This window comes from Zootoca vivipara, chromosome 14 (assembly GCF_963506605.1).
Source record: "Zootoca vivipara chromosome 14, rZooViv1.1, whole genome shotgun sequence".
In the NCBI taxonomy this organism is placed as follows: domain Eukaryota; kingdom Metazoa; phylum Chordata; class Lepidosauria; order Squamata; family Lacertidae; genus Zootoca; species Zootoca vivipara.
In genome coordinates this window covers 30,087,299-30,114,573 of record NC_083289.1, presented here as the reverse complement: position 1 = coordinate 30,114,573, position 27,275 = coordinate 30,087,299, and the positions used below count along the sequence as shown (strand labels likewise).

The following is a 27,275-nucleotide window of genomic DNA, read 5'->3' as shown; positions in this document are numbered from 1 at the left end:
AACCTGTGGCAGCTATGGTGAGTGCCAGGCGACATGGTCAATATGAAAGCCCTAAGGGGATTCACCAGGGATTGTTGCTGTTGTGCCACGTTGGAGGTGTGCAACCAGAGGAGAGCTAGCTTTTGACACCTGAGAACACACAAAAGGGTAAACAAGCAAACTGCACTTTCCAGTCAATATTGGTGGACCATCCTGTTAAGTGTAATACATAGACCATTTTTGAGAAATGCTTCTCCCAAAGTACTAAAACAACACATCTGGTTATTCTTTTGTGGGGCAACAATTTTTAAGAAAAATTATAGCCCCAAATGGGGAATTGTTATAAGAATTTTGAGGTCATATCTATATATATATAATAATTGTTCATAAAACATGTACATGAATGTACAGGCACATGTCTGAAGCAGCACAGGAAGACAGGCCTTTCTGACACCATTTTGACTCTCTCTCTGACCAGGTGTTCCTCTGCAAGGAAGAAGTGGGGTGGGGGGAACCTTCTCATTGTCTCAGGAATTAAAGTGATAATCCCTGGCATCCTGATACCTGACTGCCAGACAAAAGGGTGTGATTAACTTGGCTGGGAAACAGGGAAATGTAAATATCTCTCAATTTTGTTGATTAGGTTTTGGGGGGCAGGGGGCAGGGTCCAGACTGCTCAGATTACTGCCACCAGACCTCCCCTTTCATGATGTACCTATGATGAATCTAGGGAGGGGGGTCTTGGGCTACACCCCTTCTGTGACATATGGATGATGCTTCTGGGGGGTGGGCTGAAACCAATTTCAAATTTCTTTTTAAGGGCAAGACATCTTTGTTTGGGGTTCCTTCCTTGTTCTCCTGTGTGAGAGGAAGGACCCTGTTGCAACAGTTAAAATAAAAGTGCCTTGCTTCGTACGTCCTGGTTTGGTCTCTGTTATTTGGTGGGCAGGAGACGCTTAAATTCGTCTGCTTGCCTGGATCCTTGAGCTCTCCCTGGGTCAAGATCCATTTCTCTGGGTTCATAGGAACCAGCTTAAATTTTACAACACTAGGAATAAAGACTCCAGGTATCTAAAACAAGAATGCTACCTTGAAAAGTTTGTTGTTTCTAGGTCTGGAGAACTTTTGGAGGTGGCGGGTAGAATGTTTATCTCTCTATTTTTGTGTAAAAGAACACCACAATTTCATTTTTTAAAACAACAACAACAACAAAGTGTTTTACAATCTCACATAACAAATTTAAATTGCAACCTCCACCATTACCCACTTTGCTCTCTCCTTTGTGCAGGTGCAAGAGATCCTGGGTGACCAACCAGAGGTGAAAGAGAAGATGTTCACCATCTTAAAACAATATGCAGCTGAGAGGAAGGTTGATTACTTAGCTTACGCCCTCCCCATGATCCTCACCAAGGACTCGCACCATCTCCTTATAGACAATATCAGGTACTGAGTTTTGGTCACCTTTTCTATGCTATCCTCCCTGCCCCTGTTGATAACCTTCATGCAGCATAGGCATGTGAGATGAGCGGCACAAAGGTCTCTGAGTGCCCCAGCACACCTGATTTCTTCAATGGCTACCCCTGATGTACCTCCAATGTCAGAGGCAGCAATGCTTCCGAATGCCAGATGCTGGAAACTGGTTGCTTTTTGTGCTTGGGAACTTTTTGTGCCTGGGAACTTTTAATAGGCATCTGGTTAGACACTGTGAGAAAAGGATGCTGGACTCGATGGTCTTCCATTGGTTTGATCCAGCTGCAGGGCTCATTTTACCTTCCTGCTGGCCTGCTTTGCCTCTATTATCCTTTCCCATCTCTTCCTGCATGCCAGGATGGGTGAATCTGCCAATTTCAGGTTCTCTCGGTTTCTCTGTTTTCCAGTTTTCAGCTGAGTCTGCCACTTTCTTGCACCAGCTTACAATTTTTATTATAGATAAAGGAAGTCCTCCCAGGATTTTGAGGGCGCTTTTCTCCTGAACATACAAATTTCTGTATGGAATTTTGCCTAATGCGGACATTTTTGCAAGGAATTTCCCCTAACATCACACATTTTTGCATGTCCATTTCACCAGTATATATGAATATTTTGCCCACACATACTTGCCCACACCATTAGGTTGGAGAACTGCATCGCTGAATTCAGAGAAAATGCAAATGTCAAAAGGATCACTGCATTTCAGTTCACATATTGGGTGCGTTGGCATTAAATGGTGAACCAAACCAAGTTTCTTCCCCTTTCCTACCTGCGTACTCTGCACGTAAGCACTCCCACCCTTCTCCTTGGGACTGTGGGATGATGGCATTTGGGTTGGCTAATTCTATTACCGTATTTTTAAAATTGCAATTATTCAGTTAAGCCCAGATAACATTGCTGGGGGGTGGGAAACAAAGAACAGAATGTGGCTGTTTGAGTTGCTGTAATATCCAGGACTGTGCTCAAGAGACTGGGAAGAATGTTGGCAAATGGAATCAGGTTTGTCTTAAGCTCAGGCTGTGTGTTTAGTTGGCGTCCCACTTTGCCTAACCCTTCGTGAGTTTTTCCCCCCTGGATATTGCAATTTCTCCTGGTTCCACAGATTACAAGTTGGGAAAATAGGGCCAGATGGAGGCCTGATTGCTTAATGACCAGGAGCTCCCAGGGTCTCTAATCCCTGCTATGAGCCTCACGTGCAGACAGTGCCCCACTGCGGTATAATCCCCGGGAATACGAGAGGGGAAGATATAGTGCAGGCTGGGAAGGTACCGGTACCTTTATCTGGGCAACATTCTCCTCTCCATTAGTCAAAGCTAGCAACACTAAAATCTAGAATCCTAGAAGGGAACCAAAGGTCCCATCAGCCCCCTGCAATGTAGGAATCACAGCTCAGGAAGCTCTGACAGATGACCATCTAACCTCTGTTTAAAAACCTTCAATGATGGAGAGCCTACCACCTTCTCAGGGAGTCCATTCCATTGTCAACCAGCTCTTAGCATCAGAAAACATCTTCCTAATGTTTAATTGGAATCTCCTTCCTGGTCATTTGGTCTAGGTTCCACACTCTGGAGCGGCAGAAAACAAACTTGCTCCATCTTTTCATATTTGAAGGTGACTATCACACCACCTCTCAAGTCTTCTCTTCTCCAGGCTAAACGGACCCAACTCCCTCAACCGTAGCTCAATAGCCTTTGTTTCCAGATCCTTGATCATCTTGGCCACCCTCCTCTGCGCATGTCCCAGCTTGTCAATATGGGCTTAATATTTTCAACTCTAACTGAAAACCTGGCTTCTTTCTAACATCCTCCATCCATCTTGATTTTAAAAAAAGAATTTCTAAGTTTCTGGGCATTTTCTAATAAAGTTCATACGCAAGTATTTCGTGGGTCAGAGAATCTTGTTGCCTCTCGCTGCATGAAAGTGCCGATGCCATCATTTTACCTTCTTTGGCACATTATTAATGTCGTCTATCTATTTAGAATATTTTTCTCTTGCTGTTCATCCTGAAACAACCTCCAGAGCAGCTTACAAAAGTCAGTGATAAGGCAGTCTAAAAGACACAAGACAAAAGGAAAAATGGATTGGGAGCGTGGGGGGGGGGGGAGGGAATGGAAAACTGCAATTATCTTTACTATGTTGCTTTTGTAAAAAAAAAGTACTGCTTTAAAAGCTTTAGAGCTCTCAAAAGTGCCCTATGAGGTGGTACTCTGTGGCCCCATTACCCATATGTGGAAACTGAGTCAAAAAGAGAGCGAGCAAGAGAGAGAGAAAGAATCTTGCTGAAGGTCAGACAATGAGACCGTGGCAGAGACTTTGCTGCTATTGTTCTCACTTGGAACCTTCCAGGGCTGAGCACTTACACCACACAGAGTGGATTCCAGGGTTGGGCTCTGATATCATGCTCAGCTCTGCCACTTGTGCTGTGGGATGGAGACAACTTTGCTGCTGCTTTTGCTTTGGGGGAGGGAGAGTGCCTGTGTGTGTGTGTGTGTGTGTGTGTGTGTGTGTGTGTTAATGCATGTGTGGTGTGAGATTGTTAATCATTCCCCATCTCCCTCCATGCACACCCTTGACTGCGCCCGGCCGTAGTCTCCCATGCCCAGCAATGCATCTCTGACATTCCAAGGAGAGGCAAGAACATTCTGTAGCTGCCTGACTGAATCTTCCTTCATTGCTGATTTCCACCACCAAGGGGAGGGGGGGGGGGACTGCTACCCTTCCGGACAGCCTCTTGTGTTATACAGTACACTACCCCCCTCTTTTGCAGGAGCGATTGATATCTTCCTTGCATAGCATTTTGCTTGTAGCATCCTCCCTGACTTCCTCGATCCGACACATGCTAAATCCTCTGGCTGGATCAACGACCCCCTGCATCTGCCCCCCCCACATTCTGCACTAGACGCGTTCCCTCCCTTCCCCTTTAATCATTATTATTTGTTTGCTTATTTGTTTTATTCTTTTTTTCCTGGCTCCCATGGATTTCCAACCTATTTATCCAGAATTAAGCTCTATCTGATTTTAATTTGCTGACATTTTCTTTATCCGTTTGGCTGGGGCGGGGGGGGGGAGGAGGAGAGGGGCTGAGCACGTGCTTCTCCTGTTTCCACTCTGTGTGTCTCTCCAACACCCCCCCCCAAACAACACTGCCATATGGTTTGCACACACTGGAAAAGTGCACATTTTTAGTCTCCAGTTCAAGGATGCGAGAGAAGAACGACAGAATCGGAAGATGAGCTGTCTTGGGTAAGTGGCAAATTGGTCTTTTCTTGGACTCAGAAGGATCTGTGTGTGTGTGTGTGTGTGTGTGTGTGTGTGTGAGAGAGAGAGAGAGAGAGAGAGAGAGAGAGAATGCCTTTATGATTTTTACTCAAACCACTTAATTCTGCAATGCATTGTAGCACACTGCATCTGCAAAGGTTTGCTGACATCCTCTAGGAGCAAGGAAAAAAGGAAGCAAAGAAAACAATTGGCTTTAATTGCAAATGTGACCCTGTTAAATAGGGAGAGATAGAGAGAGAGAGAGAGAAACTTTTTATTTTAATCTTACAATTATGCTGCAGTCCGGTAGATGCATGAGAGTCCTCCCGTCCAAAGCGTTTCATGACAAAAAGGGATTTCCGGGCTCTCATTACTAGGGAAACGGTGGCCTGGACACCATGGGGTTACTGTCACACACCAAGGTCAGCGGGGGTGACCAGATGTTGTGGCAAGATGGGGCAGTTAGGGGCTGCTGGCGGGTGATATTGATGATGGAGACTGCTGATGCTAAAGCTCGAGATGACTTTGGACCGCTGTTAAATCTGCAGGGGGATTGCAGAGAAGCTTGGCGCTACACTTTTTGGGAAAGGGTTCTTTTAAAATAGTGATTCTGGACCTGTGGTCCTAAAGCTTCTTGGTCCCCCACTGATGTGAGAATAGGTTCTTTCCGGGTGTATGCATTACACTGGCACAGCTCACATAGACCAACAGTCCATCTAGCTTAGTGTTGTCTACACTGACTCGCAGCAGTGGATCTCCAGGGTTTCAGGCAGGGACTTTCCCCCGCAGCTGTATCCATAGATGCCACTGCAGATTGAACCCTGGGAACTTCTGCATGCAAAGCAGATGCTCTACCACTGATCTAGACACATCACGGTCAGACATCCGATCCCCTCCGTTATTACAATCTGAAGAGGCAGGGAGTAAAGGCAAAAATATTTGAACCAGCTCAGGCTCATATGGGTGGAGAAATTCAGTTCAGGTCAGTTTGCATTGTGGTGTGAACCTTACCTGATTTTCAGTTGTGGAACCAACATGCAGGTAGAAACAAATCTATCGGTTGATATTTGGATTGCAAAGGCTGGGTTCTCCCCCCCCCCCAAAAAAAATGCATATGGAAATTTATACGTTAGGGGGAAAGTATGTGTATATGTGAAAATAACGTACCAAAAATCCACTAAATAAGTTTGCAAAAATGTGCAAATTACATGCAAAATGTATATATTTAGGAGAAACATGTCCTGTAATGTTGATGAATTCTGATGAGGACTTTTTAAAATCACACTCGTGAAGAAAAGTGGCAAGCTGGAAAAATAAGAAAATTGGAAAAACGGAAATGGGCAGATTAGGGTAGAAGTATGCAAGCTTTCAGTCTTCAAATAATTATTCACTTTTTGGAATGGAAAGTGAACTCACTAGAGTCAGCTTGGTGGGTTCCAAGCTACTGGAAAACATTTGCACTTTTTGCACTTTTAAGGCTAGCTTTGCAAGCAGCCTGCTATCAATTCAGATTTTCCAGCTTTTGCCATTATCAGACCTAGCAAGGCAACTGTTTTCCAGTCACTTGTGAAACTCAACACTGCTCTGTGTGTATTTGAAGGATTGCTACATTCCCGATGAAGAATTATGTGAAACTCAAATGCTTGCGTACTCTTTCACCTATTTTGGCCAGTCCTGTATAAATATAACAGCCAGTCTTCCCTATTTTGGATCACCTTTTCAGGGTGAGCATGACAAGCACAGTATGCTGCAAAATCAGTAATTAGTTCACTGAAGTATTTGCAATTTTTTGGGGTGAGTTTGTCAGACAGCCAAACTGCTTTGCTTATAGTGACAGCATTACAGAGATTTATAGCATGGGGAATGGGCATAGGTCAGTAGTGAAGATTCTGCATTCAGGGATGTTGCTGGGGGCCTAAAAGATTTGGGGCATGGGACCACAGATGCATATTTGTATGAAATCTGCCCACCCCGGTTCATATGAACAGATGTGGATCTAGAATGCCACAGAAGGCAAATTAACTGCTTTCCCCTTCAGCTAAATTTCAGATCAACCCTTTATTTAATTTGCAGCCCAGCCCAGAATACCTCACCCCAATTCCTCTTTGATTCGTATACCCCCATTAATTTCCCAAAAGATCCTGCTGCAAATAGGTCAGTAGCGGGTTGCCTGATTTGCCTGTAGAAGGTATCAGGTTCAATCCCTGATGGCATCTCTAAGTAGGGCTGGGAATGTCCCTTGCCTGAAACTCTGGAGAGCTGCTGCCAGTCAGTGTAGGTAATACTGAGCTAGATGGATCAATGGTTCGGCTTGGTACATGGCAGCCTCTGAGGTTTGCAGATCGGTTCAGTTCCCCTCCAAGTACCACTGTTCGTCGCCGTCCTAAATCATCTCTAAATTAGGTCATCTTAAATTAATTATTACCTCAAATTAATACCTTACCTAGTGACTCAGATCACTCCTGCTGCTCCTCCCCTCCCCCCAAATTTATTTCCTACCCAGAAACATGCAGGGCACAGTAAAAGATTCAGGCTTCTGCTTGATTTGCCCCCCCCAAAAGTCTTGGGGTTTATCTGTAGCATCTCTGGTTGAGGAAACATCCCCAGTAGCTGATCTGGGAAAGACCTTCATATCCCTGAGACCCTGAAGAGCTGTAGGCCAGCAGTTTGATTTTGGATGAGGCTGTTTCTTATCTTCATAAAGTATAAGGATCTGAACTAGCAGCCAGTCTTTATGGGCTGCCATGAATTGAAGGGAAAGCATCCTGCAATGCAAGAAAGGGTTATATTGGGTTGTCCCTGAGCTCTTCTCTTCTTGCTATTGGAATGGGTTTGAGAGACGGTGTGGTATTTCTCTGCCTGCCGTTGCTTTAGATCAGCCTTCACCAACTTTGTGCCTTCCAAGTTGCTGGCTGGGGCTGATGAGAGCTGTAGTCCAAAACATCTGAAGGGCACCAGGTCAGCCTAACTTGTACCTCCTGGACTTTCCATTTTGGTTTTTCATTCATTTCATTTCATATATTGCATTTATTATATCCCACCTTCTTCCTCTGAAGAGCTCAAGCTGGTGTACAGTATGTGGTCCCCCCCCCCTCAATTTAATCCCCACAACAGTCCTCTGAGGCAGATGAGGTCACCCAGTAAGCCTCATGGCCAAATGGGGATTTGAACCTTGGGCTCCCAGGTCCTAGCCTGACTCTAACCACTACACCATCCTGGACTGCATACACACTATGGACTCAAAAACTGGTCTTCAAACTAATAATCTCAAATGGATCCTTCTGTTTTGTATCTCCACTGTTTCCTCGCCCTTGCTTGACATGATTGGATATATAAAATCCAGCTTCTTCTAAGCAGAATTGTGGTTTTAAACAACAACAACTCAGGGTACTGACTCCGGCTTCCAAAATTGGCACTGATGTCGAGCAATTCTTTCAGTACCTGGAAAGGTAAACCTCAGTTAAGGGACCAGAAGGAACCCTTGCACTGCAGTTTCACACAACAAACCACCACAATGATTTTGGATTGTGGTTTCAGCGTCCAATATATTTTCTTTTAAAAGTTCTTTTTGGCTACACTTAATTAAGAGTATCTGTATTCATCTCCCAAGAGACCTTTCATAATGAGTTATATGTTTAAGCTTCCCTTTTCCAAAAGGCTCTTCAAGTGGATTTTATTGCTTTCGCATATTCCCTTTCTGCAATGCAGTATGATGGAGGCTTTGATTTGCCTTTATTACTTTGGTTGCTTTTCCAACAGTGGCTAGCAAGGTCAGCGGGTCGCATGCTTTAGACAGCCTCCTCTTTTGTCAAGCTACTTTCTTCCCCACTTGCCCAGAGGTTGCAGGGGCACATGTGTTTCTAGAACTGAGCTGCATTGTGTCTCTGGCAGAGATTAAATCTCTCCCCATCAGGGACACTATACTCCACTACAGAAGAAAATGCTGTAGAGTTTGTTTAGCTGAAGAACATTCAATTTATTCTCCTTCTTCTGTGCTTGGGTGTTTTGTTTTAGCAGAAACTGCTAAAAATGTGACAGTATTAAAATGTTGCACCCATCAGTGAGGCTTGCTGGATAAATAACCCTAACCCATAAAACAAATGGGATTTGGGTAAGTCTCTCTGCATAGGCCTGGCAAGGGGCGATTGTCTGAGTCATGACCGGAAACCAGAGCCAGCTCTGCCATTAGGCAGAGGGAGGCAGGTACCTGGGGAGGCTGATGCTGGGCAGAGCTTTGCTTGCTGTGCAATCCCTGGGGGATGCTGTTGAAGTAAGGATTCAAGGGCCAGCCCACTTCATTTCTGTACATGGGATGCCTGATGGGGGTGGGTGGGGCATTTTGTCCTCACCTCAGGCAGCAAGAACTATCTCAGACCAGCCTTCCAATGCATTTCTTTGCCAGGACTCTTCACTGCTTGCTGGTCTGGTGCTAGAGTTCATAGTTGAAGGTAGGAGTTTCAGGACCACGGAGAGCTCAAAGGGAGCCACTTGCTCCAACAAGGGCTGAGAGCAGACTGAGTCTCTCCCAGGCAATCTGGGATAATTTTGGATTCTTACAGGGCCAACCTTCTGGCCTGAAGACAGACACTCCTTCATTCCCAGCCTCTCGCCACCCACCTGGAGCACTCCCTGCCCAGCTGAACCAGTGAAGTACTGTGGGAGCTATTTGGTTTCTCAGACCTGGGGTGAAGTGCCCTGAGCATCCTGCCTCAGGGGAGGATCTTATATGGACTCCTGTTTGCCAGACTAAGCACACTGAGGCTGTAGTGCCAGTTGCTGGAAACCACAGGAGGGGAGAACACTCTTGTGTTCAGATCTTCCTTGTGGGCTTCTCATTATGGCAGTGGTTTCCAACCAGTGTGCTGTGACACCCTGAGGTGCTTTGAATGATGGACAGGGGTGCCGCAGGCAACCCTGGCATCTGTCCCTCTTTACTCCCCCCCCCCTCCTCTGATGCCCTCTCACATCTCTGCCTCACAAAGGCTTGCACAGGTGTTTGTTGCAACACTGGCTACAAGCTCCACAGGCGAATAGTGCCTCTGGGGCTGGCCAGGGGGTGCTGGTTGCCAGGAGCTGAGGCGGCCTTGGCGTAAGCAAGCAAGTGGGTGAAGGAGCCCACCCAACCAGTCCGCCAGCCCTTGCTTTTGAGAACGGACAGACGGGTGGGAGCCAAAACAATAAAACAATGGACAGGGTGGTGATACAATTACTACTGCAATCGACACAAGATAATATCACCAAGACAATTATCTGTAAACAAACAATAAACATCCATTAAAATGTCAAAAGTAGTTCCCCCCCCAAATAGGTTTTATCTTAAACAACTGCAAACACATGAAATAAAAAGTTCACTTGTGATATATCAGTGGTTCAGTACTCATTTCTTCTCTTTCCAAAATAGATTTTATCTTGAACAATTGCAAATGCAGTAATAAAGAGTCTACTTTTCTTTGCATTCATCAAGAGAGATGACACTTTTGTCAATCCAGGGCCCTTTAGATGTTTTGGACTCCAGGTTGTGCCTCTGTGATTAGGCTGGCTGAGGCTGATGGGATTTTTAGCATATAATATTTGGAGGGCACCGGGTTGTGGAAAGCTGCTCTAGCTGCTGCAGAAGACTTGAGCAAGCTAAGGAAAGGCTTCTGCAGTTTTGTCTTTGGTATGTGTGTGTCAGATCATAGGAACCACTGTTTGATCCTTAGAGCTTCTTTCCTACATTTGCATCAGCACTGCGGGGAGCCAAAATCTGATCCATTATTTCAAAGTCTGCTAGAATTGGAAAACTCAGAACTGACAGCAAGTCAACCAATGCGGTTGTCTGGGCTTTGAAGATTGCAAATGTCAGCTGAGCCCCAACCCTTTGGAGTGAAGAGAGTTTGCTCCTGGAGCTTGGGGAGAAGGCGGAGCTTTACACTCCCAACTATCAAAGCAAGGCCTGCTCCGTCTCTCCTGAGGAGCATCGCTCTCCCTTTGGAACTCCCCTTCAGGGCCAGCCCAAGAGATTGCCTTACCCTCCATCCCTTTGTGGGCCAACTTAAAAAAGCTGCATGTCTTGGACACCAGCTCCTCTAACTCATTCATCTCTCTAAATTCTGTCTGCACCTGAAGCACCCTGCTCCCCCCTGCTGCATGGTAGGTCCGGCCAGCTCTGTCCCCTTTGAAGGAATTTTGCATTGGCTTTGGCAAGGAGCATGCTGTGGCCCACATGAGGCACGTGGCCAGAAGGTCCCCTGGGGACAGTGCCAGCCAGAGTGACAAGGTTGAGCCAGAGCAAAAAGCTTGCTGTTTTCACTTTGCAAAAGATTCTTGCATTGCAGGGGGGTGGAATAGATGACCCATGGGGTCCCTTCCAACTCTAGGATCCTATGAAAGCCTGCTTAGAAGAGAGGAGTTGGGGACAGAAGGTTCCTTGCTAGCCATTTGTGCTTTGCCTCTTCAGTGCCATCTCTTCCCATCCCTCTTGGCTGTTCTTCTGACAGTCACCCTTCGGAAGAGGAGGAAGGACAAAAGCCACTTGATCAGTGTGTATTACATTCCCCAAGCAGGGAAGGCAGGATCTTCTCTGGTTACCAAAGGGTGCATTGCAGCAGGTCCCACCCCTCTCCGATGCATCCCAGCCGACCGTAGAGTCCACCAAGCTGTCAGTCTAGCGATAGCACCCCAGGGACTGAGTTTCTGCCTATTAATAGGGAAGGTCACCCAAATACCTGGCAGAGCATTGGAGGCCTCTCTCCTCTCTCCTCTCTCCTCCCTCCCCCTCTTCTGGCTTCTTGCCCTGGGCCATGTGAAGCGATGGCAAGCCAGGCAGATGGCAGCAGGGGGTACACACGGAGGGGATTAATGCAGACAGGAGGTTGCCCTACTAAACCCATCAGAAAAAAAGCTGTGATGATAGTGGGGAGGGGGAGGGGGAAGCATGGAGCTGTCATCTGTTGCCAGCCAAAAACATCTCCCAGAGTTGTCACAACAATATCAAAGGCTAATCCTGGGGAGCGATGTAAGAAGACAACAATTTCCACCCTGTCCTGTGTTTTCATTCCAATGCAGTTCAGTTTCTGCCAAATACCTATCACTGCTCACTACTTAATGGTGAGTTATGTAACTATTTATGCAACTGACGTTCATTTCAATGCAAAGGAAACGTCAAAACAGAACAATCAATTTTGCACGAGAGCCGGTGTGGTGTAATGTTTAGAGTGTTGTACTAGGAACTGGGAGACCAGGGTTCAAATCCCAACTCAGACATGAAGCTCACTGAGTGACCTTGGGCCAGTCACTGCCTCTCAGCCTGACCTACCTCATAGGTTGTTGTGGGGATTAAGTGATGATAGGGGGAGATCTATGTACACCACCTTAAGCTCCTTGGAGAAAAGGTGCGGTATAAATGCAATCAATGCGAATCAAAAAGCCACCACCCAAAACAATGTGCTCTAAGACCAATTATATTCACTTGACCGATTTCTGTTCTGCCCTCAATGGTGTCTCCTGGTAGTGCTGGGCATGCCCCCTGCCTGAAACTTTGGAGAGCTGTTTCCAATTAAAATAGATAAGACTGAGCTTGATAAACCAATGGTCTGACTCTGGAAGGCAGCTTCTTGTATTCCTACGGGAAGAGTTGCAGCTCATTTGTAGAGCATCTGCTATGCATGCAGAAGGCCTCAGATTCGAGGACCAGCTTCTCTGGATAGGACTGTGGAATGTCCCCGTCTGAAGCCCACAGGGAGCCTCTGCCAGTCAGTGTAGGCAATACTGAGCTAGATGGACCAATTTGGCCACATTTGCACCATGCATTTAAAGCATTGATATCACTTTTAACAGCCCTGGCTTCCCCCAAAGAATCCTGGGAAGTGTAGTTAAGGGTTCTAAGAATTGTTTGGAGAACCTCACAGGGGTGCAGTTCCTAGAGTGATTTAGGAATCAGTGCCTCTTCTTGGGGAACTCTGAGAGCCGAATCTCTGTAAGGGGAATAAGGGCCTTCTAACAACTCTCAGCAAACTACAGTTCTCAGAATTCTTTGGGGGAAGGCATGACTGTTCAAAGTGGCATGATATGGCTTTCAATGTATGGCGTGAAGGAGGCCATGGTTTGACTTGGTGTAAGGCGGATTCCTGTGTTTGTGAAGAGCGATGCTGCCTCTACCATGCCGTTCTCTGCTCTTAATAATAATAATAAAATCCCTCTGCCCACTCCAGCCTTCTGATGTTCTTTACACAGTCCTTGGAGCCTTTCCAAGCAGGAGACATGGGCCTCAAGGATCTCAGTATGCATCAGTTATTGGCAAGATTGGCCGCCGTGCCAAGATCAGCAATTTGTGGCAGCTATAACTGGGTAAATTGGTCCTTAGTTTCAAGATAACGCAGTCCCCTGAGGCTATGTCATTTCATCCCTCCTCCCACCCCTCCCAATCTGACAGCCTGGCTGGGTTTATACGCTATAAACCGAGAGTAATCCAGTGCGATGTATTTAATCTACTCGGAGATGTTTCTTCCTGTGGAGCTGATAGGTCCAAGGTGCACTTTAGTTGCTTTTGCTATGATAACCCGCTCATCCCTCTCCTGTCCACCAGCTCTCACTGAGATGTCAACAGGTGACCCAGAATGAAGAAAAACGAAGAACCCCATCAGGCAGGAGGTTTTGGGACTGGTAGATGACAGATCAAAGTCTACCAGGAGGGTCTTCTGTACAATCCCTGTTGATACAGATGTGCGTTTCTCTTTGACTCAGCCAATCTATTTGGCTATTTAAACCTCCCCGGCAGCTGAAACAAGTGCGAGGGGTTGTTACCCAAGCCCAGGCCCTGACCAGCTGCCTGCCTTCCACTAGATGGCATTTCCCTCTTGTGCAAAAACGCAACTGCACTATACCTGTGCAGAATGATCAAAGGGCTAGGACTAGTCCCCAGATGAGGAAAGGTTGCAACCTCTGGGGCTTCCTAGTTTAGAAAAAAGGCAAGAAAATAGAGACATGATAGAGGTGCATAAGGTTATGCATGGTGCAGAGAAAGCAGATAGGAATATCCCACCCCCTGCTACTTCTCTCTGATTATGTGCCATTCTGGGCCCATCACTTGACTACAAATCAGCAGAGGGCTTGGCCGGCCCTCCCATGAGGCAAATGGAGCAATTGCCTCCAGGTCATTGGGAGTGGCGGCAGATCTAGGCCCATGTCAGGGGACTACCAGGAGTCAGCTGAGAGACCAGGAAGTGGGGACAAGGGCTCTCCGATGTAGTAAGAGCCTGGGATGGCAATGCTGCGGAGTCATCCGCAGGAGGTGGTGCTGACCCTCAGGAAGCGATGCAGAGCCTTGAGGATGCTGAGGGGGGGGGGAAGGCCCTCAGAGGGAAGCGTTGGAGGGTCAGACCAGAGCGCTCAGGAGGGGGAGGTGCCAGAGGAGACAGTACCAGCCCCCCCAGCTGGGCAGTTGCAGTGGGGAGGGTTCTCCACCAGCCCCATCACCCCAACAACGGAGGGGTGAAAAGAGGTGCACAGAGAGGAGGAGAGTCCGGATGCCCAGTGTCTTCTGTTGGTGGAAGTCGCGAAGGGCGGTGCTTCCGGATTCTGATTCGGGATAGAACAGTCATGCTTTTTGTTGCTCTGTCTTGCACATATGTATATAATAAAACTCTGTAAAAACCAGCCACAGAGTTTGGAGCAGATTACTCGTGAGGAAGCCACCAGCACCATTGCAGCCCACAAGTAGTGCACTGGCCACCACTCCCCCCCCCACTGCCTCCCATCCACAACCCCCCCCCTACCGGCCTTATTTTCATTCGATTTCCGTTTAACCTCAGTGGGAGAGGGATTCAAGTGAGCGACTGTATAGTTAAACTGTGGCACTCCCCCCCCCCCACAGAAGGCAGTGATGACACCCACTTGGATGGCTTCCAAGGAGGATCAGACAAATTCATGGAGGAAAAGGTTATTGTTGTCTACTTGGGCGCTGCTTGTGGGTTTCTCAAAAGAGTCATCTGGTTGGCCAGTGTCAGAACAGGATGCTGGACTGAACGGGCCCCTGGCCTGATCCAGCAGGCTCATCTTAAGTTTTTAACACCAGGGAAATATATCACTGGTCCGTGCCCTGAGCAACGCACTTTGTACCGGTGGGGAGGAGGAAGGGGCCGAAAAATCCAGCAGCCCCAAAGGGCAGGCTTTCTGTCCAGCTAAGCCAGTGATGGCGAACCTATGACACGCGTGTCAGATGTGACACGCAGAGCCCTCACTGCTGGCACGCGCCCCATCGGCCCATTCACACTGTTGTTGTCCCCCCCCCCAAATTGTTCTCCCACTCCTCCTACAGCTTGTCTCCGCTAGAGCTTGTCTCTGCTGTTTAAACAAGGATCCTTTTTTGTTATTGTTGTTGCTGGTAGCCAGAGATTGGTTTTTTTAACCCTTTCTGTGCTGTTTTTCTGGTGCTTTGGCAGACCATGATTGGGTGTAACAGCGTTCATTTTTTAACCCATTCTGTGCTGGGTTTTTTTGGCGCTTTGGCAGATTATGTTGGTGCTGCGTGTTAGTTCCAGCAAATGTATTATTCGTCATTTATTTCTGTTCTCTTCCCCCCCCCCCAAAGCACAGCAGCTTTGGGGCATCCCCCCAAAAAAGCAAAGCAACTTTTGCACCCCCCAAAAAATCCTCCAAAACTTTGGTCAGCACCTCCCCCCAAAAAGCTCAGCAACTCTGGGCACTTTGTGATAAATAAGGGGTTTTGGGTTTGGTTAAATAATTAGTTTTTGGTTTATTAAATACAGTTATATATTATAATTATACATTTTTGTTATTTAAACTATAAATATCATGAAATTATGGTTTTTTTCTCGAAGTGACACACTACCTGAGTTATGCTCAGTTTTTTGGTGAATTTTGACACACCAAGCTCAAAAGGTTGCCCATCACTGAGCTAAGCCCAGCAACAAAATCAATCGGCTGCATACATACAATTCCTTCCAAGCACATTTTTTTCACCTCAAATTATTCTAGGCACTGTTAAGGGCAGCCAGGAATGGTAACTCTGCGAAGGGTGAACTATTAGTACATGTTGCCTTTTCTAGAATAGCTGCTGTTCCTGCTGCTGTTGTTAATACTTTTGCTGTGTGAAGTTTCTCCCCCTGGTCACAGGATGTAATTTGAGGCCAATTAATTGGTGTTTTTTGGAGCCCTCTTCCTCAGAGAAGCTGCAGTGGCGTCACCTCCACTGGAAACAGGCAGCTCTGTGAAAGAGGCAGGAGAAGGGGGGGGGAGGCTGCCTGCCTGGGCTTCAGGCATTGGAGACAGAAGGGAAAGGCAGGGAGAACCAAGGAGGCTGGAGGAGGAGAAAGGTGCAAGGCCTTCTCACCTCTGGAGCAAGAAGGGGAGAGGGGAGGACGGTGGTCACCCCCCCCCCCCCAGGCAAAGCCATTTGTGATGCAAAGAACGCCTGTGGTGAGGAGAATTTGCCTAGCCATTAGGCAGGGTGGGGCTGGTGCCTCAAGTGGCAGGAGCCCCCCAGACGGTCCACCAGCTGGTGCCCCACATGCCCTGCAACCTCCGGGGGAATAGCCCAATCGCATACAAAGCAGTCAGTGAAAAATATTGTAGGACTGGGGTTAGGTGGATGCCCTAGAACAGGGGTAGGCAACCTAAGGCCCGTGGGCCGGATGCTGCCCAATCACCTTCTCAATTCGGCCCACAGACGGTCCAGGAATCGGCATGTTTTTACATGAGTAGAATGTGTCCTTTTATTTAAAATGCAACTCTGGGTTATTTGTGGGGCTGCCTGGTGTTTTTACATGAGTAGAATGTGTCCTTTTATTTAAAATGCAACTCTGGGTTATTTGTGGGGCTGCCTGGTGTTTTTACATGAGTAGAATGTGTCCTTTTATTTAAAATGCATCTTTGGGTTATTTGTGGGGCACATGAATGCGTTCATATTTCCCCCCCCCCCAAAAAAAATATAGTCCAGCCCCCCACAAGGTCTGAGGGACAGTCGACCGGCCCACGGCTGAAAAAGGTTGCTGACCCCTGCCCTAGAATCATAGAATCGTAGTTGAAGGGACCATGAGGGTCATCTAGTCCAACCCGCTGCAATGCAGGAATCTTTTGCCCAATGTATGCTCTTGGGGTCCCTTCAACAGCCCTGTGATTACCTTTCCCCATCCCCAAGTGGGGAATAGGCCCCGTCAGAGTGTTAATCATAGAGTTGCTGAGTTGGAAATGACTCCAAGAGTCATGTAGTCCACCCCTGCATCCTTTCATCTTATGCTCATCCTGCATCCTTATCTCACAGCAATGCCATCCGTCTTCTACTGAGCCCACCTCCATACACACACCTTTAGCCTCAGGTGAGGTCCATTTCAACCTGGATGCCCCTGCAGAGGTCACAGGAAATCAAAACCCACGCTCGATTCCACCTGGCAGTGACTTTGTTCCAATCTTTTGGGCATCCTGGTAGCTGCCGAGTAGCCCTGCAAAAAGACCAAAGCGTCCTCAGCTGCTCTGCCTGTGTGGGTAGGCTTGGCGTGGGCGTTTGCGTTCCCGAATGCCAAGCGCAGCAAAGATGCCTTTAGCGGGGTGGGATGCGGGGCTGGTGAGCTCATTGTGATTTTGCTGTCAGACCGTAGTGAAGAGAAAACACCATCTGTGAGTTGAGCTTTAAAAACACTCCACACTTTGGGGCTGGCTTGCAAACGGCAAGCGTGTCACCCGTGTGCAAATTCCACCTGCCAGATCCGACGTCCCTCCTATGTTGGGAGAATAAAAGGGTAGCTGGTGATAGACCAGTCAGCCAAAGGCACCAAATTGCAACTAGCACATGGCTGTAGTGAGCTCAGAAGCTCGTTCCTCTCTCTGCAAGGTGTTTAGATCCAGCATTCAGGAGGACGAGCTGTGCAATTGATTCCTGTAATAACACGACGCAGCAGCTGAGGATCACAGGACTCTGCTCCTCCACCTCCCTCTGTGCTCTTATAAATGCTGGGTTTTCTTCCGCCGCTGTGATGGGTTTGTAAGGCTCTGGATTGCTGGAGCCTGCCCTGCCCTTTCTCTGCCACTTCCCTAACGCTTCTCCCTTGCCATGTTCTCCAGGATCTTCATCCCCAGGAAACACCGGCAGCGCTTCGACGAGGTGGTCTCCCAGAGCCTCATCAGCAAACTGTGCCACGCCAAGAGCAAGCACTCCGCCAGTCGGCTGAGGCGCAGCCGCAGCGAGGACCACCACGAGCGCCTCCTGGTCTCCACGCGGGCCAGCTCAGTGCCGAGGAGCCACGAGGAGAACGGCAAAAGCTTGAGGAAGGCGACTTCCCTCATTGCCAGCAATGTGGGCTCAGGGGCTGCTCGCAGGTAACTCCCCCTGCCCACAGACCTGGAACTCACTGCAGGTGTTTGCATTCTGCAATCTAAACATTAGAGACCTGTAAATCTATAGAATGAAGGAAGAAGCCATCCCTGCAGAATCATAAGGGCGGCAAAACAAACCCCCGTGTGATTCTTCTTAAGTGTTTTGTTTTATGTATGGGCTTATTTAGCACAGGAGCGTAGCCGATGGAGTGCCCTCCAGACTCCCTAGCGCTGGAGCTGCTGGGAGTTGTAGTCTCATAGGATAGCTCAGTTTGTTAGGGGGGTGGTGCTGATAATGCCAAGGTTGCAGGTTTGATCCCCGTATGGGGCACCTGCATATTCCTGCATTGTAGGGGGTTGGACTAGATGATCCTCAGGTTCCCTTCCAACTCTATGATTCTAACTGGAGGGCCCCACATTGGCTACCCTTGAATTAACAGGTGCACAGGCCTCTCTGCAGTACAAGGCTGCCAGCTGTTGATCCTAGAATTGTAGAGTTGAGACACCTAGATTCTTTTCACATGCACTGGTGTCAAGCCAGGTGTCCCCCATCCTGCATTTGTGCACCTGAATATTCCTGCCTAATTGCAGAACCTTACCTTTGTCCCTGTTGAAATTCATGTTGTTAGTTTTGGCCCAGTTCTCCAACCTGTTAAGGTCACCTGGAATCCTGATTCTATCTGCTTCGGTTAAATAGAAATGTAGTAAACAAACAAAGAAGCGCTGGCTTTGAAATAACACTCTGTCACATTTCCCCCATGCTCTTGATGCTGATGCTGTGGGGGGCGTGTAGGTAACATGCCACATCGACCTTCCTTTGTACAGTAAGCCATCTATGGTGGGGGCATCAGCAATGGCAACAAGCAGAGGAGACCATCTCTCTGTCTCTCTCCTTCAGCCATCCAGTATATCCTTATCTGACACAGGACCTTGCTTGAGAATTACTAACCGTGCTAGGAACTGCGACCCTGATGCCCCAAGTTCAAAGTGCAGTGAGGGTGCATGAGCCTCTTCCTCATAGAGCTGGAGAAGGCCGTCAGTGGCCACTAGCCATGATGGCTTGGCTTTGCCTCCGCAGTCAGAGGTAGTAATGGCAGAACTGAGAAGAATTGCATGCCGATGAAGGTGATAGGCGGTTATTCAAGGAGGCAGGGGAAGTGAGATCTCTGAAGCTGGGGGAAGGTGAGAGCTGGGACGGTACAACCTTTTCTGTATGGGACAAAGGTTAAGATATACCTGTGAGAGAGGACTTTAAATTCTTTTCATTTCTCTGTTCTCTCTTTTCTTCTTTTGGTTAGGTTAGTTAATTTGTTTTATTGTATTATGAAAAGTCTTAATAAAATTTTACTATTTAAAAAGGGGGGTGGGGAAGGAGACTCATCTTCACAAGGAAAGGGAGGTGGGGCTGGAGAATAGAAGCCAGAAGGGGGCTTGTTCCTCCTTGGAGTTCCCGAAGCTCCTGCCCCAGTGCCAAGCAACATAAGGACTAGAAACTTGCTTGTTTCCCCCCAGAACTGTTCGTGTCTACAAAGGCAGCAGGAGCTTTGGGTTTACGTTACGTGGACATGCCCCCGTGTGGATAGAGTCCGTCTTGCCTGGTAAGGAGAACCAAGGTGTCCTGCAGAATACCCCTGATGGTTTCATTTCCAGAAATGGCACCTGCATGTTAAGTTCTCTGTGTGTTTTTCATTTCTCTGATCAAACTTTAAGCCTATAAATACAACCAGGGAAGAGAAAGGTGTGTGGTTGGTGTGGATGTCGTATCTTCAGGAACCTGTGCTTTTGAGGCAGGGGATCATCTGCCCAGTCCTGAATGACTGATCCATTTGTGCTCTCTTCCTCTGCCCCCCCATCTCTAGGGAGTCCAGCTGACAAAGCATCCTTGAGAGCTGGGGACAGGATCTTGTTCCTAAACGGCCTGGACATGAGGTGAAGGAGCTGCTCCTTTGTGTCTCCCTATGATCACCCCTGGGGCTCTGGAATGCCTGCACCCAGGGAGGCTGCAATGCCCTTCTGGGATCCCGTGCATCCCAATAAGGAGATGCATTATCCTGCTTCAGCCTTTGTTGACCTGGTGGGTGGTCTCCGGATGCTCTGGCTGTGCTGGCAGAGGCTGATGGGAACTGTGTTCCAATGTGTCTGGAGGGCACCAGGTCGATGCACGCTGCCCTACTTTGTGTAAATCTGCTCAGCGCAGTACCCACCTGCCCTTCCTTGAAGGGCTTTTCTTGTGTGGCTGTGAGCCAGTGTGGTGTAGTGGTTAAGAGCGGTGGACTCATAATCTGGTGAACCAGGTTCACTTCCCCGCTCCTCCACATGCAGCTGCTGGGTGACCTTGGGCTAGTCACACTTCTCTGAAGTCTCTCAGCCTCACTCACCTCACAGAGTGTTTGCTGTGGGGGAGGAAGAGGAAAAGGAGATTGTTAGCCGCTTTGCGACTCCTTCGGGTAGTGATAAAGCGGGATATCCAATCCAAACTCTTCTTCTCTCCTTGAAATGTCACAAGAGTCTTTCTCTCGCTCTGCAGGAACTGCTCCCATGAGAAGGTTGTGTCCATGCTCCAGGGCAGCGGGGCAATGCCCACCCTGGTGGTTGAAGAAGGCATTGTGAGCTTTTCCAGTGGTAAGATCACAAATGGGTCGAGGGGAAGATTTGGTCCCAGGGTTGGAATGGGAGGGGAGCACATTCTCCTTTCTTCTCAGCCTCTGCGTGAGGCGAGATGCCATCTCTCACCTGCGAGATGCAAACTCTCACCTGGGTTAGTGGAGTTTGTAACCTGAAGCATTTGTAACCTGACGTACCACTGTAAAGACTTTAAAAAAATAAAAATCCAGCTGGCATTTTAATTGATGTTTGATTTTATAATTTCAACTTATTTCCATTTATTATCATTCTTTATTTCATAAAATGTATACACTGTTTAATTGAAAAAAACACCTTCAAAGCGGTTCACAAAAAGATAAAATAATGCAATCTTCAATAAGAACAATTGACAACAATAAGAGTTTTGAAAAGTTAAAATAAACTGAGGACTGATTCTCAACATTTGAGTAGGCTTTCCTAAGCAAAAATGTTTTTAGTAGGTGCTGAAAAGTGTACTGCGAAGGCACCTGCCTGATAATTGATTTTTATTTTTTAATATTGTTATCTCTGCAAGCCACTTCGCTTGTAGTTAAGTGGCTTCGTTTTGTAGTTAAATTGTTTCAATAAAATAAAATAAAATAAAAGTTATCTGATAGGGCTTGAAAGGAGAATGTGGCTGTTTCAAAGGATGGATACAGCGATGCCATGCGATCAGTACCTTGAGTGATCTCTGTGTTGGGGAAAGTTAATATTTGGAGCCACCAAAGATTTGCAGGAGGATTCATCTGGGTTTTTGTTTTGTTTTTTTCACTTGGGATGGAGTCACGTGCTTTGAGAGGGAGGCATTGGGAAGCACTGCCACTTTAAAAGACAGGTTCCGAACAGTGATTACACCGGGGGGGGGGGGACTGGGCATTGTTCATGTCAGCTAAACTTCCAGGGTGAATGCTAACTCTGATTTATCACGGTGGGGGTTCTTTCCAGACCACATCACTTCAAACACACGAAGGTTTAACAACCTGCTACATAGCTTTTGGACAGGAGCAGTTTGTAGCTTGTGATTTTGCAAAATAGGCGGTTGTCTGCTTTAGGGAGGTAACGGAAGTCAACATCCGCTCCTTTGGCACCGCAGAAACAAATTGCATGAAACTTCATAGAGCTGCCAGGTGGATATTGGGAGAGTATTGTTTGAATTCTTAAACACGACCCAAATCCTATGCCATCCATGAGCATTAAGGCTGCAGCCCTAAGCACACTTACTAGTGAGTAAGCCCCTGAATGGGACGGACTCATGAGTAAACTCGTGCACATCATGGTGGAAGTGGCGCTGTCATTTGTATGACTCCTGTGTATGGGAAGTATAGGGTGATAAGTCACTTTGATAGGTCTATGGCAGGCATCCCCAAACTTCAGCCCTCCAGATGTTTTGGACTACAATTCCCATCATCCCTGACCACTGGTCCTGTTAGCTAGGGATCATGGGAGTTGTAGGCCAAAACATATGGAGGGCCGCAGTTTGGGGATGCTTGGTCTATGGGAAGGGCCGTAGCTCAGTGGTAGAGCACCTGCTTTGCTTTCAGAAGGTCCTAGGTTCAATCCTCAGCACCTCCAGGTAGGGCTGGGAAAATATATGAAATCTTGAAGGGTTGCTGCCCGTCATTGTAGATAGTACTGAGGTAGATGGACCAGGGTCTGAGTCAGGAAAAGGAGGTTTCCTGTGCCCTTATAATTTGGCCCTTTATCCAAAACCATGAGAACTAGAATCTTATTTTTAGGGAAAGGGCTCTATCTCAATGCTAGAGCACCCTGACAATACTCAGCTGGATGGACCCAAGGGTCTGACTCAGTATAAGGCAGCTTCCTCTCTTCCTACCACATTGAGGGGCAATGCACAGACTTGCACAGTCAAAATGAGAGGGAAAAGGCTGCATTTATTGTGCAACACCTCCCCCAAAACCCCTTGCTTATGCTGAAAGGTCACTGGGGGGTTCATACCCTGATCTCCCACCTTGGCTCAAAGGCACACCTGCCTCTTTTCCTGCTTTACCATGATTTATCCATTTACGTGCAGACGGCGAGTCATCGGAGAGCCCCAACTCCTCCTCGGCACTCACCTCCTTGCAGTGGGTTGCTGAGATCCTGCCCTCCAGCATCAAGATCCAAGGGAGGACCTTCCACCAGCAGCTGGAACATCTGCTTACACCACCAGAGCGCTACACAATCTGCAAAGCACTGGAGAGTTTCTTCCAGCACAGGTAGCCTGCTGGTTATTCCCTCCATTCATTTCTGAGTGGGGCATCCAAAGCCCTGTTAGGACCTGCAGCAGCATCCATTTACTATATGTTCTCTGTTACATGAGTCCTGCATCCGGGCCTAGTGTGGTTCTTGTAGAACCAACACTTTTGACAGCTGGGTGCACACAATTCCTTTCATCAGGAGCCAGGGGCCTGCAGTTCAAGGCTAGCACCAGGAGCTGCTGGGTGGGTCTCCACCACCAGCAGAGATATGTCATTAAGAAAATGTCCCACTTCTGACACCATGTGCCAGCAAGTGGGCTAAGGCAGGTCTGACTAGCCCTGATGCCTTATTGCAACTTACCTAATTCCAAGCAGAGCTGTCTCTTCCTGATAGCTCTATCTAGCTCAGAGCTTTCCAAACTTTTCATGCTGGTGACACACTTTTTAGACAGACATCATTTTGTGACGCAGTAATTCAGTTTTACTAGCAAACCAGAGGTTAAACTAACCGCTTTCTAGCCCCGGAAGGCACTTGGGCAGTGTTCATTTGACACACCTACACACTGCAGCCAACATACTAACGTGTTGCGACACACAGTTTGGAAAGCTCTGATCTAGCAAGGCAGAACTTAAATCTTCCCACAGAAAGATGGGAGGCATCTTTGAATTCTCAAGTGCCTTCAGTAGTGTCAGGGAGTTGTTGCGGCTACTCCCGAGTAAAGACGCTCCAGTCCGTTGTGTCTTTAAAGGTTTTATTGTGCATGCTATTTACAGTGCAGAGATAGCAGAAAACATGACCGCCTAGTCACTCTCAGAACCCGGCAATGGCGTCTGTCGGCTTCGGGGCCAGCATAATAAACCTGGGCACCCCAAAATGCTGCCCCTTTGCCCTGCGTTTGGGCACATGCCTCAATTTGGGCACCGGAAGGAGTGGTGTCCCTTCTTCCCCTTGCTGGCTGGGCTCCGACGCCTCCCTGAGCCGTCCCTCCTCCCCTAGATGGTCAGAGTGGTGCAGGGGCTCCGATATGTCGCTGAGCCCTTCTTCCACCTTCGGTTCCCCAAAGTATTGCCAGGGCTCTGAAGCCTCGCTGAGCCTCCCCCCTTCCATTCCACTTTCCCCTGACCTGCTGCTAGTGCTGTCGTTGGGCGAAGTGCTGGTCAGGATGATGGGGGGGGGGAGGCCCCTGACAAGCATAGCTGCCAAGTTTTCCCTTTTCTCGTGAGGAAGCCTATTCAGCATAATGGAAAATCCCTTAAAAAAAGGGATAACTTGGCAGCTATGCTGACAAGTAGCAAGCTGACAAAAGTGAGGCTTTCTTGCTGGCAAGGAGGACAAGCAATGTGGGAAGCCTCACCTACCTAATTTGTGCCAGTCAGATTTGCTTTTAAAGGCAACAAGGGCAGGAGAGGTCAAGAGACCAGGGCATCTCCTGGGGCCGCCAAAGAACATTGCACCCTATTTTCCAGCTCTCCCCAAAATCACTGTTGTATTTTCTCTTCTCCGCCCCCAGGAACATAGACACCCTCATAGTGGACGTCTACCCAGTCCTGGACACCCCCTCCAAGCAGGTCATCTGGCAGTTCATCTACCAGCTGCTGACATACGAGGAGCAGGAGCACTGTCAGCAGAAGATCACCAGGTTCCTTGGCTACAAATCAGTGGCAGGTGAGCAGCCAGCACCTGGTAGGGAGGAGCACCTGTGGGTGGCACTGCTCAGGAGCTCGAGTGTCTGTCTCAAGCCAAACATATGCAGAGTGCATTTGCCCCGGAGTGCCGGTCACCAAGGATCACAAGCCAGGAGAGGGCCTGGGCAGAGCCTGCTTTTGAGTTTCCCAGTGGGGCATCTGGTTGGTTACAGTGAGAACAGGATGCTGAGCTTTGATGGAACCCCCCTAGGGCCTGATCCAGCAAGCAGGTGCTTCTTACGTTGTCATGTTCAAGATAGCAATTGGTGAGAAGTTCTTTTTTGCCTGCACTTTAATGGGAAGCTACCTAATTTGCACTTCTCGGAATGAGATATAAACCAAAACAGCTGTTCCAGATGGAGCTGCTTTTGGCATGAAATGCTTAAATTTACTTTTCTTTCACTTTTCAGACTTTAGTTGGATGGTTTTTGTTATGTACTGAGCTGAATCTCGACTCCGAGTACATTTCAGTTTTCGAGCCTGCTTTGTATTATAGTATTGGGTTTGTTTGTTTTTTAGTTTTGTTATTGATGACTTGCAGCTATTTTTAGTACCTTCTGTTAGATTTACGACTGTGTAAATAACATTGAGACCACTTGGGATGAAATGCCCCATATAAAGACAATGGGGTTGTGCCCAGCATTAGTCATCCTTATAGTAGACCCATTGAAATCGGTGAGTGTGATTTAACTTAGGTGTATTCATTTCCATGGGTCTAATGCTGATTAAAACTTAGTTGGACACAATCCACAGAAAACAAGTGTATTCCAGTCATACAGGATTGACATCCATCTATATCTCTGCATCCAGGCAAGCAAGAGGCATTATCACAGCGCTGGGCACATTCCAACCTAGCAAAAGTGCTCAGGGAGGGTGCAGAGCAGGGCCACCAAGGGGAATGGCCTGGGAAGAGTCCTGAGGGCCAGACAGAAAGGTGTGAAGGGCTGCATTTGTTAAGGAATCCAGCGATCTCGTAAAAAGATCAGCCTGCCAAGCTCTCTTTTGGGAAAGTGTCCTTGCTACAGAGCAGCAGCGGCAGTGGTGGTGGTGTGTGGGTATTAACGCATCACCCGAGTTCCTGCCGTGAAGGGTCCACCCCACCTCCTTCCTGCACTGTTGCTCTCTCCAGTTGCCGTGGCAACCTCGGCACCAGCTGTGTGTTTTAGGGGATTGTGGGCATTAGATCCCCAGCAGGGTAAATTTAGAATGAAAGGTCTTAATCTTCAGCTTTGGGGAATGGTTATTTGCGAGCAAATGCCCGTGTTTGTGGCAATGAGATTATTTTTACACCAGGGAGCAGCTCAAACGCCGCCGAGGCCAAAGGAGAGAGGGCACTTTGGAAGAGCAGGCGCCCGAGAGAATGTGTGTAAACACACCAGCCCTGCCACAAATAGCAAAAGCAGTTATGAGGAAGATCATGGGAACCTGCTTTAGACTGACTCAGTATTGTCTACACTGACTGGCAGGGACTCTCCAGGGATTCAGCCAGGGAGCATTTCCCACCCTTACCTGGAAACAACAACAACAACAACAACAACAACAACAACAACAACAACAACAACAACAACAACAACACACTAAATAACTTCCTTAGACAGGGCTGCCTTCAGATGTCTTCTGAAGGTTAAATATAACCTTTGTCAGGATTTGAACCTGGGATCTTCTTCATGCAAAGTAGGTGTTCCATCACTGAGCTACAGCCCTTCCAGGAACAGCTCCTATAGTCTTGGAATGAATGAATGGGTGCAGAGTTTGACCAGAAACCCCCCCAGTGTGGCTGTGCTGGATGTAACCATAGCCGGCTGGGAGCTGCTGAAGCCCCCCCCCCCCGGATTCTATTTCCATGCCCTTGCCCTAAATGTTACTTATGTCATTTATAACTCATGCTTCCTCCAGGGAGTTGATAAGAAGAGAACCAGGATGAGGGCCTTCTCCGTAGTGGCACCCTCCCTGTGGAACGCCCTCCCAGTGAGAGCCAGTGTGATGTAGTGGTTAAGAGTGGTAGTTTCGTAATCTGGTGAACCGGGTTTGCATCTCCGCTCCTCCACATACAGCTGCTGGGTGACCTTGGGCTAGTCACACTTCTCTGAAGTCTCTCAGCCCCACTCACCTCACAGAGTGTTTGTTGTGGGGGAGGAAGGGAAAGGAGAATGTTAGCTGCTTTGAGACTCCTTTGGGTAGTGATAAAGCGGGATATCAAATCCAAACTCCTCCTCCTCCTCCTCCTCCTCCTCCTCCTCCTCCTCCTCCTCCTCCTCCTCCTCCTCCTCCTCCTCCTATCAGATGTCAAGGGAAAAGATAGCTATACAACTTTTAGAATGCATCTGAAGGCAGCCCTGTATGGGGAAGTTTTTAATGTTGGATGTTTTATGATGCTTTTATATTTGTTGGAAGCCACCGGGAGAGGCTTGGGCAACCCAGGCAGATGGGTGGGGTACAAATACCGGTAATAAAATAGTTGCTGTTGTTATGAAGGGCCCTGCAGTGCTGGATCTCACGGGGGGGGGGGCTGTTTAGTCCATCAACCTGTTCTCACAGTGGCCAACCGGATTCCTCTTCTGGGAAACCTGCAAGCAGGACCTTGGGTGCAACAGCAACACTCCCCACTAATGATTCCTTGCAAGTTATATGGGGAGGCATCCCGCCTCTGTTACTGGAGGTCATACACAGCCATTGTGGCTACTAGCTGCTGATAGCCTTATCCTCCATGCATTTGTTATCGCTGGATGTCCTCATGGTTCAGAAAAGAGC

The 27,275-nt window shown here is 47.9% G+C and overlaps 1 protein-coding gene across 1 annotated transcript in view; it reads left to right on the top strand.

Moving 5' to 3' along the window:
- The window catches only part of GRID2IP (Grid2 interacting protein), a 66,739-nt gene that overhangs the window by 16,788 nt on the left and 22,676 nt on the right, over window positions 1-27,275 (top strand). The window contains exons 2-8 of the mRNA XM_060282772.1: window positions 1,268-1,422; window positions 17,767-18,021; window positions 19,531-19,616; window positions 19,878-19,947; window positions 20,546-20,640; window positions 22,673-22,856; window positions 24,350-24,504. Of these exons, the coding sequence (XP_060138755.1) occupies window positions 1,268-1,422; window positions 17,767-18,021; window positions 19,531-19,616; window positions 19,878-19,947; window positions 20,546-20,640; window positions 22,673-22,856; window positions 24,350-24,504 (1,000 nt within the window). The remainder of the gene's footprint in view (window positions 1-1,267; window positions 1,423-17,766; window positions 18,022-19,530; window positions 19,617-19,877; window positions 19,948-20,545; window positions 20,641-22,672; window positions 22,857-24,349; window positions 24,505-27,275) is intronic.